The sequence below is a fragment of the Trematomus bernacchii genome, unplaced genomic scaffold (assembly GCF_902827165.1).
Source record: "Trematomus bernacchii unplaced genomic scaffold, fTreBer1.1, whole genome shotgun sequence".
NCBI lineage: Eukaryota > Metazoa > Chordata > Actinopteri > Perciformes > Nototheniidae > Trematomus > Trematomus bernacchii.
In genome coordinates, this window is record NW_022987767.1 from 1940032 (window position 1) to 1955832 (window position 15801).

Here is a 15801-nt window from a genome sequence, read left to right on the forward strand (position 1 = left end):
GAGAGGCTGCGCCCATGTCTAACAGTGCTTTTCCTGGCTGCTCTCAGCGTAACATCAGTCTTATCATGGCGTCGGTACAGCCGTATATTTTATATACATATATATTTTTAACTGTTGTTATAGAAGAGTGTGACAGCCCCAGGGCCTTTGTCTTACGATGGGGTGGAGCTGAAGAGGCTAATCAGCACGATCACGGACACCTCCGGACAGTCTCTCTCCAAAGCGGCTGCAGGAAGACTAACTCTGCGATCCTCTCAACCACCTATCTCTGCATTTACCACAATAAATGTGCCGTGGTTTTGTAAACTCGTGTATGTCTCCTTGTCTTTCCGTTGTGGCTCATAACAAAGAGTAAGTTATTTTTACCCGTTATAAACTACTACTGTTTGATGAGAAATCAAATCATGGTTTGCTATATATGAATTCAGGGAAGAAAGGATAGGCCTACTAAGTATTTCCATTAAACTTTATTTTTAGAAATGTACAAAATGAACATAAATATACATATATACACACGGTATATCATCCATTCCTCCTCCTCGCATCTTGCCTGCGCACAGTCGGTGCGGTGCCTTTTAGCACGAGGCCTCAGTAGTAGTAGAAGTCATGGATTGTCCGCCAGGATCTGGCTGGACGAAATCAAATGCAAATCACAAAATATTAGAGAAACTTAGTTGTTTTAGATTCGTTAGTAGTAGTTGTGTAATGAACAGCTTGCCTGCTAATATGCTAACCTAGCTTTGTTTACCTTGGTAGCTAACACGATATGAACGTTAGCTTGGAGGAAAGGCAACTATAATGCAGTGTAATAAAACTACTATGAACAAAAGCTAGTGGTTCATATTAGGCTAGCAATAACGTGTTTATAATTGCAATCGTATACGGGTATTCTGCTACCATACAATGTAACTTGCATGAATACATTGTTTTGCGCTAGCATACAGCTAGCCTCGTTAGCTACATGCAGTATATGTACGGTCACAATGTACGGTAAATCACCCGGAGTATACTGTATGAGTATTCCGTGTGTGTGACTGCAGACATTCTCCTGCCATGACAAACATGTAAGGCCATCTGCTGACATTGTAGTTGATATATTTAAACGCTAGCAACGTAGCATCACAAAAATGTTTTTCCGACCAAAACTAGCTCTAGCTCCGTGTGTTAGATCGGTTGCATACACGCTACGCCAGCTATAATGTAATTACGTTTCGCGACTGACCGCACGGCAAATCACCCGGAGTATACTGTCAATAGGTATTTTGTGTGTGAATGCAGACATTCTCCTGCTATGAGATACATGTATGCAAGGCCATCTGCTGATATTAGAGTTGATATATGGAAACTCTAGCAACTTAGTTAGCACAGTTAGCACTGTGTCAATGGCTTAGCAGTCCAACACAGTTTACACATTTAAACAGTCTTGTTTGATAAATACACAAATAACAATGCAAACTTACAGGTTGTATACCCAGATCTTCCCCTGCTCCAAACGGTCCAAACAAGCTGTGCATATCCGGCCTCAAACTGGGCAATGTTTTGGAAGCTTTCGTCTGTGAAATGCCGGTTCTTCGAACCTCTGGAGGAGGAACACGCCGCTGCTGGTGTGGCCATAGCTCTTCGGGATTGGTCCATTTCGTTCCGGGTACCGCATGACATCAGGCGGTACCCGGAAGAATCAAATGGGCAGTGACGTATCTCCAACGAGGAGTTTTGGGGAGGTATTTTCTGTGTTAGAGTTTTACTCGCTACAGGGTGTACTTTGAGGGTTTTGACTCTGCACACCGTTTACATGCATAAAAACCTTCATAACACACAAGGGGACGGGTAATAACCGGAAAAGCATGACATGGGAGCTTTAAACAACAGAGTGAATAGTGAATATATACTTAGGTGAAAGTAGAAATAAATAGAACAAGTTTATTCACAATTGAATTTGTTGTACTCCTCCTTACCAGCTGGAAACTCCAAGAGATTAAGTGAGTTATAATATTACACATATTATTCTAAAATGGGCTTTTCTGAAGAATAAATACCCTTTAACTTCTTATGAGGACTTGTATTTGTAATGGAGTATTTGTACACGGTGCTATTATTACTTATGCCAACAAAAAAATCCACTTCTGTAAAAATGTGCTAAAAGTTATTGTTCTAATTCTGGATTGTTATTTTAACAATGCTAGGATAATAGTATGTTTTTTATGTTAAAAGTAACCAAGTAGTTACAAATTCATGCAATACTTACAACCATAACGTCCCGCTTTGATTCCTGGTTTGGGACCTTTGTTGCATGTTCTCTCTCCCCTATTTTTACTCTGTCATCTGTTAAAGGGGACCTATCATGCAAAATGCACTTTTGTACGTCTTTTATACATGAATATGTGTCCCCGGTGTTCCAGGGAACTCACCAAGTGTCAGAAAACACAACCCTCTCTATTTTCCTCCATACCCAAATCTCTAAAAAAGGGGCTGCAACGGATCTGATAAAAACTGATCCAGATTTGAACACTGTCCTGACGTCAGGACAGTGGCGCTACGGCTATTGGGCCAACTCCACCAATCAGGAGGAGACCGCCACGGCTATTGCCGTTTGAAAGCGCTGGAGACGCTGTAGTACATATGCCAGGCCTGTAGGTGGTGCTGTTCTCACAGAATCAGCCCTTGCAAAAACAGAGCTAACATTTTTCAAATTGAGCAAAATGAGGCATGGCTAAAATGCATGATCTGTTTGGTATTTTGAAAAAAAAAAAGTATAAATATGCCTTATATGGGTATGGTCCTACACTATATTATTCAAATATAGCATGATAGGTCCACTTTAAGTGAATGTAAAGAAAAGTGCAGTATCAAAGAAGTGACTTTCTGTTGGGAAAATAGTGAATGTCCTCTTCCAATATCAGAGTACACATGATAACAAAGGTACCCCAACTGTAGCTGTGTACATGACAGGATGTATGATTACCTAGAAGAGCATCAGGACTGTTTTAGGCATATGATAGCTATGTGATTAACATGATGATTCAGCCTCTATGGAGATAGACATATGATTATTGCTTACGCAGGCCTTAGCTAATCTGAACTAAACACTGCTTTGAACCGGTATTCGTGCATCTTGTGACTGTAACTCCCTCTTGTCCCTGTCAAGGACACTGTTCTGGGAACTATTTGTCCCATGCAGCTTTGGATGCGATGAGTACTTCCATTCTTGCAAGGATAATAAATACATGTATCCTGATATTGAAGATCAAGCCAGTGACGAGTGATATTTTTCTAACACTTTCCATCTCTGAATTAACACACACGCCTCTCTGTTTGTTGACAGGTGGCAACGGCGGATACCAAATCATGTGACGGGAACAACAAGAAGGAGAAGAAGCCGGACAAGGGTCAAGCAAAGGGAGGTGTTGTTAGAGAGGTGATTAAAACAAGATACACTCCTCTGTTCAAACATCAGTATCAACAGGGACACAAATCATTATATTTCAGCTTATCACAAAGATTGTATTCACCATAGTCCCTGTCTTTATCAAAACATAGGAATTATAATGTGAATATTCTCATAGGATGGGGAAACAAGGTGCAACGCTCTGATCTTTTTCTAAATTAGTTTACCAAAGCGTTCTCTCGATGGTGATTGTTTGTTGATTTTCCGCTGCAGCAGAATTCGTTGCCAGGATTCGTTGCAGAGCGCCTCGGTCTGTACGAGCAGCTGAAGAGAGAGAGTGATGCTCTGCTGGAGGAGAGAGCGAAGAACAGTAAACCAATCAGTGTGGAGCTGCCTGACGGAGGAAAGGTGGAGGGAAGAGCCTGGGTCACCACCCCGTACCAGCTGGCCTGTAACATCAGGTCAGTGCTTAATTTAACAGACAGACATACCCACTCATTGTAGCTTCAATTACTGACTGCCAATATGACCAGTATAATAAGTTAATTCATCTAATTATACAAGCAGACATCTTAGAAGGAAACTTGACTCTCTTTGACGTGATTTTTCTCACCAGCATTTCATTTATCAACCGTTCTTAAGAATACATTTTTTCATGAGCCCACTCATACAATTTATACAAAGATGTTGATGTCATAAATTTTTTCTGATTTGGGATTTATTCTTAAGAACAGACACAAACTCAAGAGCACACTTATTCACTTTTTTGCTGCCAAGTTTTTGCATAATAGTTCGTTATTGTGCTTTCTTCACTTTCTCAGCTTTATTATATACATTTAAATACAATAATCCTTTTTTCCTTTTATAATATTTGTTAATATTATTTTACATTTCTTTATTATCAATTCATTCATTTATTATTTAGTCTAGACCAGCGGTTCCCAACCTGTGGGCTGCGGCCCCCTAGTGGTCCGCGAAGGCATTGCAAGTGGGCCGCCAAATAATTAAAAAAAAAAAATTTCTTTTTGTACAGGCTAAAGACACAAACATGGATAGCTATTAACCACACTTATCACATTTTCTTCTATATCCAGCACTAATGTAACATCCATTACCTTGAGTCAGATGAGCAGTTTTAATCTGACCCAGGTGGCTGATACTAGACTTGCTGCATTCACTGCCTGGGTCAGTTACCAAGAGATGTTGGGACAGATTGCAAATGTGAACATGCAGAATGCTTTTTTTGGAAAATTAATTCAGAGATGTATTTGGATCTACTTCCTGCTGGTTCTTGGTTAAATATCTTAAGGGGCTGGGAGTAAGTCCTACATGTGCAAGTCATGGGGACTCGAGTCAAGTCATGTGACTCGAGTCCCCACCTCTGGGCTGTACACACGAAGCAGTTTTTACTGTATCGACTATGCAAGGTGTGTTGAAGGGGCATTTGATGGCTACAGCGCTGATGAAGGTTGCACCCCAATCATAACCAGCTAATCGTACCATTTAACTTTTGGGTGATGTTTTTAACCCTCCTGTTGTCTTCGGGTCAAATCTGATAGATTTACTACTTTCATCAATCGTAACTTTTTTGTTTTACATTCGATTGCATTAAGGCTTTATGATGTCCTTCACATTAGACATTTGAACATATACAATTGCTGATCACCACTTTCATTGAGTTTTGGATGATTTAGTCAACTTTGTAACACCCATGGTTCCCGCCATGAATAAATGGAATTAGTAACCATCTGGATCAGATAAGACACACACACACACACACACACACACACACACACACACACACACACACACACACACACACACACACACACACACACACACACACACACTCTAGATGTGTTCCCCCCCTCTTATGTGCCCAATCCCCCCATGTGAAACACACACACACACACACACACACACAGAACAATTTGACACTTGTCCCGCTCTTATGTGCCCATCCCCCCACATGGATCACACCTGGCACACGCAATACATGTTCAGTGTCTATTCTTTGTATATTTACTGCAGTTGTTCATGTATACCAGTAGTCTGATACAATATGTACAGTTTGAAAGGGTGTTAAATGAAATTTAATGATGATTAATGGTTTTTCTGTTAATGTAATAGCAGTTAAAACAGGACCGGTCAAATTTGACCGCGAACACCAAAGTAAGGGGGGGAACACGAAGACAATAGGAGGGTTAAAGTATGTATTGAAGTAGAAAACCTGTCTAGCTAAATTTTTGGTGCATATCAAAGTTTTCTGAAGCCCTAGTGGCCATAGCTAGCTATTTGACCATTCTTAGAGAAAGTAATAAGCTACAACGCTGCTAATCAGGAAGTACACGTTTGAGGACATTGGGACTGTATTATCATTCATGTAAAGTGAAGGTGTAAAAGTAAGCCAACGTGGTTTGGAAAGATTTGAGAAGAAACAAATGGTTTACAAGAGTATAAATAGTTCTGACATGTGGTACAAATTATTCTACACAAGTTTTATTTTGTATTATGTGATTCATTTCAAGGGCAAATAGGTCATCTTTAAATCATTTCATAACTATCCTTTACTTGTTACAACTTTAAAGTATGCAGCATTGACACAGATTTTATATGTAATATACAAAATATTTATAAAGCAGATTCTTCAAAAACCACTCCTGAATAGACCCAATACGAGTGGATTGTTTTGTCTCCAACGTGAACATTTAAAATACACCAACACATTCAGATATATGTATATATTTTGTTCTTCTTTTTATTTCAAGCTTTTCTTTAGAGAGCACTCCTCTTCAGCCCAGAGTTTGGTGAGCAGCTACTTGATGGTTGAGGGCTCTTCTTCTCTCTGCTCAGATCCAAAGCTCAGATGTGACGTGGACCTCTCAGCTGTTCCAGTTCTTGCTGAAGAGCTGCGTTGTTCCTTCTCTCAAACTGGATCTCCTGGTGGAAATATTCCTGGTTGCTTCTGTAAGCCACTTTGACCTGCTCAAATTCATGGTGGAGCTCCTTCTTCATGGTCCTTTTCATGTTGTTTCGAACCTCAGTGGCAATCTCGAAGGTGTTCATGCTCTCAGGGTCGCAGGTCCTCTTCAGGCTCTCAAATTCATCCCGTATGTCTTTCTCTTTGGTGATGGACAATTCTTTCAGGTTCGTCTGGCGGGCTAGCTTCTGTTTAGCCTCCTCCAGTTACTTGCGTGTTTTCTGTTCCTGGTTCTGGAACCTCTTTGTGAGGCTTTTCTCACGAGCCAGCTGACGTCTAGTCTCCTCCAGTTCTCTGCTGAGCTCCAGCCTGGGGTTAGACTCCCAGCTGTTAGCATTAGCAGGCTGGCGAATGAACGTAGAGTTTTGCTCTCGACGTCGCTGCCTCCTGCTCACACGCTCCATCTTTAGCTGGAAGATTATCTGTGTGTAGTTCTGCTGAAAATGTGTTCTCTCTCTGAAGGAAAATGTTTCGTGCAGACTCAGAACCTGGGTCCTATTTGCCTGCCAACATTCTATGACATCCCTATGGAAACATGAAATAATTGCAAAGAACGAGTGCTTTGATCAGCTCATGACATCACAGGGCATTCCGTCCTAGTTGGTGCACCGATGACATCATGTGTTCTGAATGCTTTGATCTGCTCATGACATCAGCATGACATCACAGGGCATTCCGTCCTAGTTTGCAAATAGGACCCAGGTTCTGAGTCTGCACAAACCATTTCCCTTCAGAGAGGTAATACATTTTCAGCAGATCTACACACAGCAAATCTTCCAGCTAGAGGAGATGGAGCATGTGAGGCACAGACATCGAGAGCAGCACTCTACGCTCATGCGCCAGCCTGCTAATGCTAACAGCTGGGAGTCTAACCCCAGGCTGGAGCTCAGCAGAGAACTGGAGGAGACTAGACGTGAGCTGGCTCGTGAGAAAAATCTCACAAAGAGGTTCCTGAACGAAGAACAGGAAACACGCAGGAAACTGGAGGAGGCTAAACAGAAGCTAGCCCGTAAGGCGAAATGGAATGAATTGTCCATCATCAAAGAGAAGGACATACAGGATGAATTTGAGAGCCTCAAGAGGACCTGCGACCCTGAGAGCATGAACACCTTCATGATTGCCACTGAGGTTCAAAACAACATCAAAAGGACCATGAAGAAGGAGCTCCACCATGAATTCGAGCAGGTCAAAGTGGCTTACAACATCAACCAAGAATATTTCTACCAGAAGATCCAGTTTGAGAGAAGGAACAACGCAGCTCTTCAGCAAGAACTGGAACAGCTGAGAGGTCCACGTCCTTCCAGCCTGAGCTTTGGATCTGAGCTGAGAGACAGCCTTCAGGAGCAGCGGGAGTCAGAGGACATGGAGCTGCTGTCAGCAGAGTCTCTGATGCAGAGGATGGGCCAGAAGATCCAGTCTGTGAGAAACAGGAAGAACAGCCCTCAACCATCAAGGAGATGCTCACCAAACTCTGGGCTGAAGAGGAGTGCAGACCTCATCTGACACTCTGAAGAAAAACTTGAAACTAGAAAATGCATTTCCTGCTGAAAATGCGTGCGAATGCTGTAAACTATGTACATTTGTTGATGAATTTAGCTGAAAATGCAGACACGATGTTGTCTTAAATCAATGGAAAAGGTTCAAAACGGCACCAGACTTCAGATGACAGTTAATGGTCCGGCCCTCAACAGCTCTACGCCAATTCTGGGATGTCATCATATGCCGTTACCATGGCAACGCATCCTTTGCCATAAAACACAATGTTGTCTTAAATCAATGGAAAAGGTTGCAAACGGCACCAGACTTCAGATGACAGTTAATGGTCCGGCCCTCAACAGCTCTACGTGAAATCTGAGATCTCACCGTATGCCGTTTCCATGGCAACGCATCACTCGCCATAAAACACAATGTTGTCTTAAGTCATTGGAAAAGGTTCCAAACTGCACCAGACTTCAGATGATGGCTAATGGTCCGGCCCTGAACACATCTAAGCGTATTATGGGGTGTCATCAAATGCCGTTGCCATGGTGATAGATCACTCGCCATCAAACACAATGTTTATGATACTGCTGTAACTGCTAAATACATTGTCCCATCGGCCTGAAACTTCCCACGTTGGCCGAGTCCTCGAGACACCTACACACACACCTCGACGTGCGGACAACAGCCTGCGGAGCGTCGAAGACCCGCTCAACGCTGCTTGCAGCTTTAATTATTATTATTATTATTATTATTATTATTATTATATTATTGTTTTATTATTGTATTGTGTTATTTAATACTTATTGCCTGTACAGCACTTTGGTCAACTGAAGGTTGTTTTAAATGTGCTATATAAATAAATAAAGATTGAGATTGAGATATTAAATGTAAGTAGTAGTGAATGAATGTGTATTAATAAGAGAAAATAAAGTAAAAACGCTTTGAAAAGCAGCAGAATATTTTAACTGCAAACTTTTGAACTAAAACCATACGTCACCAATAATGTATAATATATATTTCAAGCACTCCTCCACTCTAGGTGTGACATCACGCACTCTAGCCTTAACGAGCTGCGCAATACACACTAATGTTACAATCTGAAGAAGGCCACTTTACCAAGCTCCAAACTAAGTTAAATATCTCAAAAAGTGTAAAAAATATCAAAAATCTGAAGAATAAGTTGTATAGCTGAATGTCTTGTGATCATTTTAAAGTTGGAATGAAGTCTCTAGCTGAAAGTATGTGGAAGGAGTAGCATTTGGCGCATGGTGTAGCTAAAAGAGGATTTGAAGGTTCCTCCTATTGAGTTACATTGTAAAAAAATGTCATAAACAAGAAAAGTCATATTACACATGGACATGTGAAGGAGCTGAACATTTTAATATTTGAATGGTTTCTGTAGCTGAAAGTATGCTGAAGTAGTTAGCGGTTGAAATAAGAAGCGGAAGAATAAAGATTGGAAGAACAATAGTGGGACAGCATTCGCACTAATAAAAAGAAGAAAAGAAAATATATATATTTATAAAACGGACAAGTAAAATCAAGCAATCTGATTGGTTCTTAGCCGTGATATAATGAGCGTATATCACGGGTAGAATTGTAGTTACTTTTCACAAGTCAGTATCCCTCCGCGTCTGAGAAACAGCTACAACCGTTACAACTGTTACATTACGTCCGTTACGAAACTAACTAACTAACAAAGCTCAAGATGGAAACATTTAAGGTTAACTTCGACCTCCGGGGTGGCCTTACTATGGAGGAGTGGATTGAGCAGTGCCTATCTCCAGAAAGCACCTAAACGACGACATGCAGAGCTACGTGAAGAGCAGGTAGACCAACTGGAGAAGTACCCCCATTCAAAAGCTTTCTGATGCGGGTCTTGAAACAAAGCAGAGAAATGATGACCGTTAGTGGCCACAGGTGCGAAAGCTCTCTCCAGAGCTACTGGAAGCCGAATCTCGGGGACCGGAGAAAGTGGAGCAATATTCTCGCCACGCCAAGCAACAGCCTAGAACAACCTCAACCTATACAAGTAACCTCTTAAGCCATTCTACTGATGCTGGACAGTTTTTCAGTGGGTGCACAATAAACGGCAACATACAACTGACTCTAAATAAATAGCCAAATAATCGATCAACACTCTCTGTCTAATATGTTCGCTAGCTGTTAGTTTTGTTGCATAGCAAGAAGGCAACGGAGGTACTATTTTATTTTGAACATCATTATTTACAAATAAATACTATTTAAATTGGAGCGTGTATTTTCTTTCATATTGCCATACTTGGTAACCGTTTTATAAAAGCAATAGCTCACTTCAGACCGTGATATATGGTCATTATATCACAGCTAAGGGGCGTTATATAAGACCATATACCACGGCCTGTCGTGAGCTGTTGCTTAAATATCTGAATGTTTTGGTGTATTTTAAATTGTCGAGTTGGAGACAAAACAATCCACTTGTACTGGGTCTATACTGAAGTGTTTTTTTAAGAATCTGCTTTTAAATATAATGCTGCATAATTAAAAGTCATAACAAATAATGAAAAAGTATTAAAGTATATATTAAGTATACAAATATGCAGATATATTTGATCCTCTGATCAACGTTCTTTGCTACTATTATAGTGCAATTTAAAAACATTTAAAGAGTTTGGGGTTACTGTTTTATGGAAGAAAAATTGAAGCAAAAATAAAGGATATATTGTTGTCCGCTTCCAGTAGAGGCCCATACATACTCAGGCCATCTCCTTATTCATTTAGTTAGGGTCTGGCAAAAGTCCCAATGTTGTACAATAATTGTGACAAATGCTTTCTATTGCAAAATCAGGAGATAATACTAGGATTCAGGTTCATTATGTGTTATTGAACTTCTGTGCCTCCTCACATGGACAATAGCCAAATGTTAGGGTTTTGCTTTGGGGTAGATGGTGTTGGTTGTACAGTATGTATCCAATATGACCCCGAAGAGGGTTAGGGTTCCCCCGGGAAAACAATATGTAGCTTAAAATGGGCTAATGATAAGTCAACCCAGTCTCACGGCATTTCGTGTTATAGTCACGAAATGAAATCTATTGATTCGTGTTCACCAACATGATTTTCCCCTTTTTTTGTTTTCGTGTCACACAGAACGATTTTAAAAGCAATGTATTTCTATTGGTAGTATGTTTCGTGCCTGCACCACGTCTTTTTGTCCGGTCGGGTCTTGGAAGACCGGAAGCTGTGGGGTTCATAAAAACATAATCTTACTCAATATCAAGCCACGATTATTGTTTTTATTTTAAATCGTATAATGTCTGACTTTTTTTTGCCATCCGTGAGGAAAATAAATGGGGCTCAGAGCCTCAGAATACTGAAATCTGTATTTTTACATATTTCTTTCCTTCTAATTTGTTATTCTTTTCTAAATAACACAGTTATTTACTCAACAATAACACACAATTATCCTTGTTTTTATTTATTTGTAACACCAAACCGACAGAAAAGAGGGTCTTAACATGACCCAGTGGCCTAGTAAATAAAACATAATAATATCAAACATAATATTACTATCAACTTTATTGTGAAATTAAAACAGAACGGTAAAGAAAAATACAGTTTCCGGTGTCCGTGTGAGGCCCAATCTCTCTCGATTTGAAGCTTATGCATTGTACCATGAACCTATACACCTGTAACAGTCAAAGACAGGCAACTGTTGAGGAGTTGGAAAGGTAGTTTTTGAAGATGTTACAAATAACACAAAGCATACAATGCCATAATAACTTTTTTATTATTAGAAGGCATTGCAAGTGGGCCGCCAAATAATTGAATTTCTTTTAATTTTAATTTTTTTATTTCTTTATTTTTTCATTTTGTTGTACTGTACAGGCTAAAGACACAAACATGGACATAACAATAACGTATAGGAGATGACATTCCCATCTCAGACAACGCAACAAAAACAGAAGAAATAAAGATACAATTATAGGACCACTTCAACATTTCACAAACAACAATAGGTTGACAACCAAAAACCACCAAAAACACAACATGGCAAGCATATGTATTGTTCCTTTGATCCCACTCTTCGATAGAGCCAATTATTGCATGTCATGGCGTGTTCAGCCACCCTTTGATTTTTTGGGGCAATCATTTTTTCCAAAAGAAATTGTATTTTTAATCTACTCTTCAAATACCTTAAATTAAGATTACTCCTTGATTGACTTTTAAAAATATGTATTTTAGACAGAAGAATAGTTGTATTTATTAACTGTGTGTCTTCATCTAAAAGCCCAAATAAAATATTAAAGGGTGTAAATGTAAATTCAATATTTGCCGCCAAATAATTAGCAAAACATTATGATTTGTGTGGAAACATTTTCATTATTAAGATTTTTTTTAATTTGAAACTTTTACTTTCTCTTTCTTGATCCTCCTTAGCAACGGTCATTACAGTCCTTGACAGCGGTCTGTTCTACTGGATAAACAACGTGTCACATGTTCTGAATCGACCAATCAGAACTTTATTTAGCCTTATTTAACTTTATTTATTTTTGATTCTTAAGTGGGCCCTGAGTTGAAAAAGGTTGGGAACCGCTGGTCTAGACAATAAGATCCATTATTATATCTACAAAGGTACAACCCATTTTGTTGTTTAAGAACACTTCATGAAACTGACTTCGACTTTTCTCAAGGACACATTTCAGAAAATAAATTCGAAAGATATTGGTGAATGAGGCCTGATCATACTTGTTATTGTAATGATGATGAGAATCACAAATTTGGACCCAGCATCTCTGAGGAAGCTCTCTCTCTCTCTTCCAGCCAGGGCCTGGCCGACAACGCTGTGATTTCTCGTGTGAACGGAGAGCTTTGGGACCTGGACCGCCCGCTGGAGCACGACTGCTCTCTGGAGATCCTGCGCTTCGACAACGAGGACGCTCAGGCTGTGAGTACAAACAATGCATTTAATAAAAGACATGTTAACACTTCGCCAGGGCGTACCAAAGGATGTTTTTTGGGCAGCTATTCTAAAATACCGTATGATAGCCTGCGTCAGAAATAAAACAAAAAACCCACAACCGCTATAACGGACCGTCCACACAGCAGCGTTAAAAAATCTTGGAACGCTTTGAATGGGGTGACGTCACTTTGCCTCACTTTTCGCCGAACTGCATTGTGGGCAGCAGAGCGGAGATTTTCAGGATTTTCAGGATTCAAAGTTGAGCAATGTTCAACTTTTGAGGCTGAGGTGGAAGCGTCAGCCAATCAAATCCCGTGTATGCAAATCTGACAGTTCAAGCGCTAGCCAATCAAACGGCGTGTATGCTGGGAGAGACATACCGCAGGTCATTTCCTCATATTCCAAAACATGGAGGAGAAATTAGCGGTAGCGAATCACCCGGTGCTTTATGACCAGTCCCTATTTACCTACCGGGATACAAACCGGAGGAGCCAGGCATGGAGGGAGGTGGCAGAGACAGTGGTAGGTTTTCGCCTGTTTGGGGAGTTTATATCCAGTTTACTTCGGGCTTTTTTGCTTCGTATGTCGCGGGCGGGAGATTCATGTGATTGGTTGTTGGTGCCTTGCTCGCAAGAAATCCCCAAGCTTCAGATACGCCCACCTCCAAGATTTGTTTAACGCTGCTGTGTGGACGGGCCGTAATATGACATTCACGTTTGAATGCTGCACAGCTTTTATGATTTAAAGAAAAATGTTCCTTTAACCCTTATGTTGTGTTCTCCCGTGACCCGTTTCAAGTTAAAATTATATAATAACTACGCTCTAGTTTTTTTTATCGAAACAAGGCTTCATGATATCCTCCACAACAGCTATATAAACACTACAAAACTGATTTTGACAATTTTTGCCAAGTCTGAAGGTCTCAAAAAAAAAAGTGTATAATTTGCTGTTCGGGTCTGGGGAGACCCGGCAGAATTGTTTTGGGTGACTTGAGGTCAAATTTGGCCCAATCAAGATTCATCTTTGACTTTTGACACCCCTCCCCCTTCATCAACTGTAACAATAATTTTTCGCAACATGCACCTGGTCTTTTCTTTCAATAAGTAATATATACTGTACTTCTTCATGTTGTATTCTAGGTGTATTGGCACTCCAGTGCTCACATCCTGGGGGAGGCGATGGAGAACTTCTATGGAGGCTGTTTGTGTTACGGACCCCCCATTGAGAACGGTTTCTACTACGACATGTTCCTGGATGGACAGAAGTGAGCCAGTATTTTCACTCTGTGTTCAGACATGGATTACACTCCAAAGATAGTACTAATTATTTATACATCCAGTCTTATTAATGTATAGATATTTCACTGTTTTTCAGTGCAATATTAGCAGAGATGGCAAAAGTACACACATCCTTTACTCAAGTAGAAGTACAGATACTCGTGTTTCTGACTAAACTTCTTTTCTCAAGTAAAAGTAAAGAAGTATGGACTTTGAAATGTACTTAAGTAAAAAGTACCCATAACTAGCAGCTGTTTTAAAGAGTACCTGACCTCCCTTTATATTAATAGAACAATAATGTCATTGTTAGCTAATGAATGTTTCCATGCTGAACAACGGCAACATGACAACGTTTTCATTGGTCCCTCTTCTTTAGAGAAGACCAGGAAATGATGGATACACGGATCGTGTTCAAATCAATAGGCACGCAATGACTCTAAATAATAATGATCACGCCACCAAACACACATTCAAACTAAAGGAACCAGCCTGTTTGGAAAATGTAAGAAGTAGAAAGTACAGGTATTTGGGTTCAAAATGTAAGAAGTAAAAGTAAAAAGTTGTCAGAAACATAAGTAGTGGAGTAAAGTACTGATACCAGAATAATGTACTTAAGTACAGTCACGAAGTATTTGTACTCCACTACTTCCCACCTCTGAATATTAGTGATTAGAGAAGCGACATGATGCTTGTAATGAACTCAACGTATTTCCTGTTTCCAGGGGCGTCTCCAGCACTGAGTTTGGGGACCTGGAGAGTTTGTGTAAGGCCGTGGTGAAAGAGAAACAGCCGTTTGAGAGGCTGGAAATCAGCAAGGAGACGCTGCTGAAGATGTTTAAGGTGAGGGAGCTGACAAATATTCTCTAGCCACACACTCACCTGGTTCAAGAAGTTTTGTAAAGTATTAGTATGATTGTTGTTTATATTATTGTTATTTTAAGGAACTTAGCTTGGTTGATCATCTGCTGAGATCCTTTTGCTTGTGTGAATTCAGATTTTCAATTATGGCATATTTGTTCACGTGTCTTTTAAAGTTTTGTAAATATAAGAGTGGCTATTGTCCTGTTTGGATAAAACTCCACACACTTACATAGCCTGGTTTATACTGTCTTGCCTTATTTTATTATTATTATATGCTTGTGTGAAATTTGAAATCTTTAAATCAAGACCAATAACATGTGACCTGTGTGTCTTTCAGTACAACAAATTCAAGTGCCGCATCCTGAATGAGAAGGTCACCACCCCCACAACTACAGTGTATAGGTACGATGCTTCTTATAAAAAGTACAAGTATTACTGGATTTGTTTTTATTCAAGAAGATTTATTAAGGGGGTTCTTTGCAAAACTCACTGTTGTGTATTTGATGAACCCTGGTTAGATGTGGGCCCCTCATTGACCTGTGCAGAGGTCCTCATGTGAGACACACAGGCAAGATTAAAGCCATGAAGATCTACAAGGTAAGTGGAAACACACAGGATCAGTTTCTTATTTTCAAATTTATAACTCTTCTTTAAAGGGGACCTTATGTCTTTTATACATAAAGATGTGTCCCCGGTGTGTCAGGGAACTCACGCAGCGTCAGAAAATGAAACCCTCTCTTTTTTCCTCCGCACCCAAATCTCTAAAAACGGGGCTACAACGGAGCTGATCCAGATTTGCGTCCGATATGACGTCATATCTGAAATGTGGACCCACGGCACTATCAGAAAGTTGCTATCAGAAACAATGCCCGATTGT

General features: G+C 40.1%; 1 protein-coding gene across 2 annotated transcripts in view; it reads left to right on the forward strand.

Moving 5' to 3' along the window:
- tars3 (threonyl-tRNA synthetase 3) overlaps window positions 1-15801 on the forward strand; it is a 38002-nt gene that overhangs the window by 2664 nt on the left and 19537 nt on the right. Inside the window, exons 2-8 of one of the 2 annotated variants that reach the window (XM_034148381.1) lie at window positions 3323-3415; window positions 3659-3846; window positions 12648-12771; window positions 13926-14050; window positions 14786-14903; window positions 15262-15326; window positions 15443-15521. In XM_034148381.1, coding sequence (XP_034004272.1) covers window positions 3323-3415; window positions 3659-3846; window positions 12648-12771; window positions 13926-14050; window positions 14786-14903; window positions 15262-15326; window positions 15443-15521 — 792 coding nt within the window. The remainder of the gene's footprint in view (window positions 1-3322; window positions 3416-3658; window positions 3847-12647; window positions 12772-13925; window positions 14051-14785; window positions 14904-15261; window positions 15327-15442; window positions 15522-15801) is intronic. The other variant, XM_034148382.1, reaches the window with a different exon arrangement.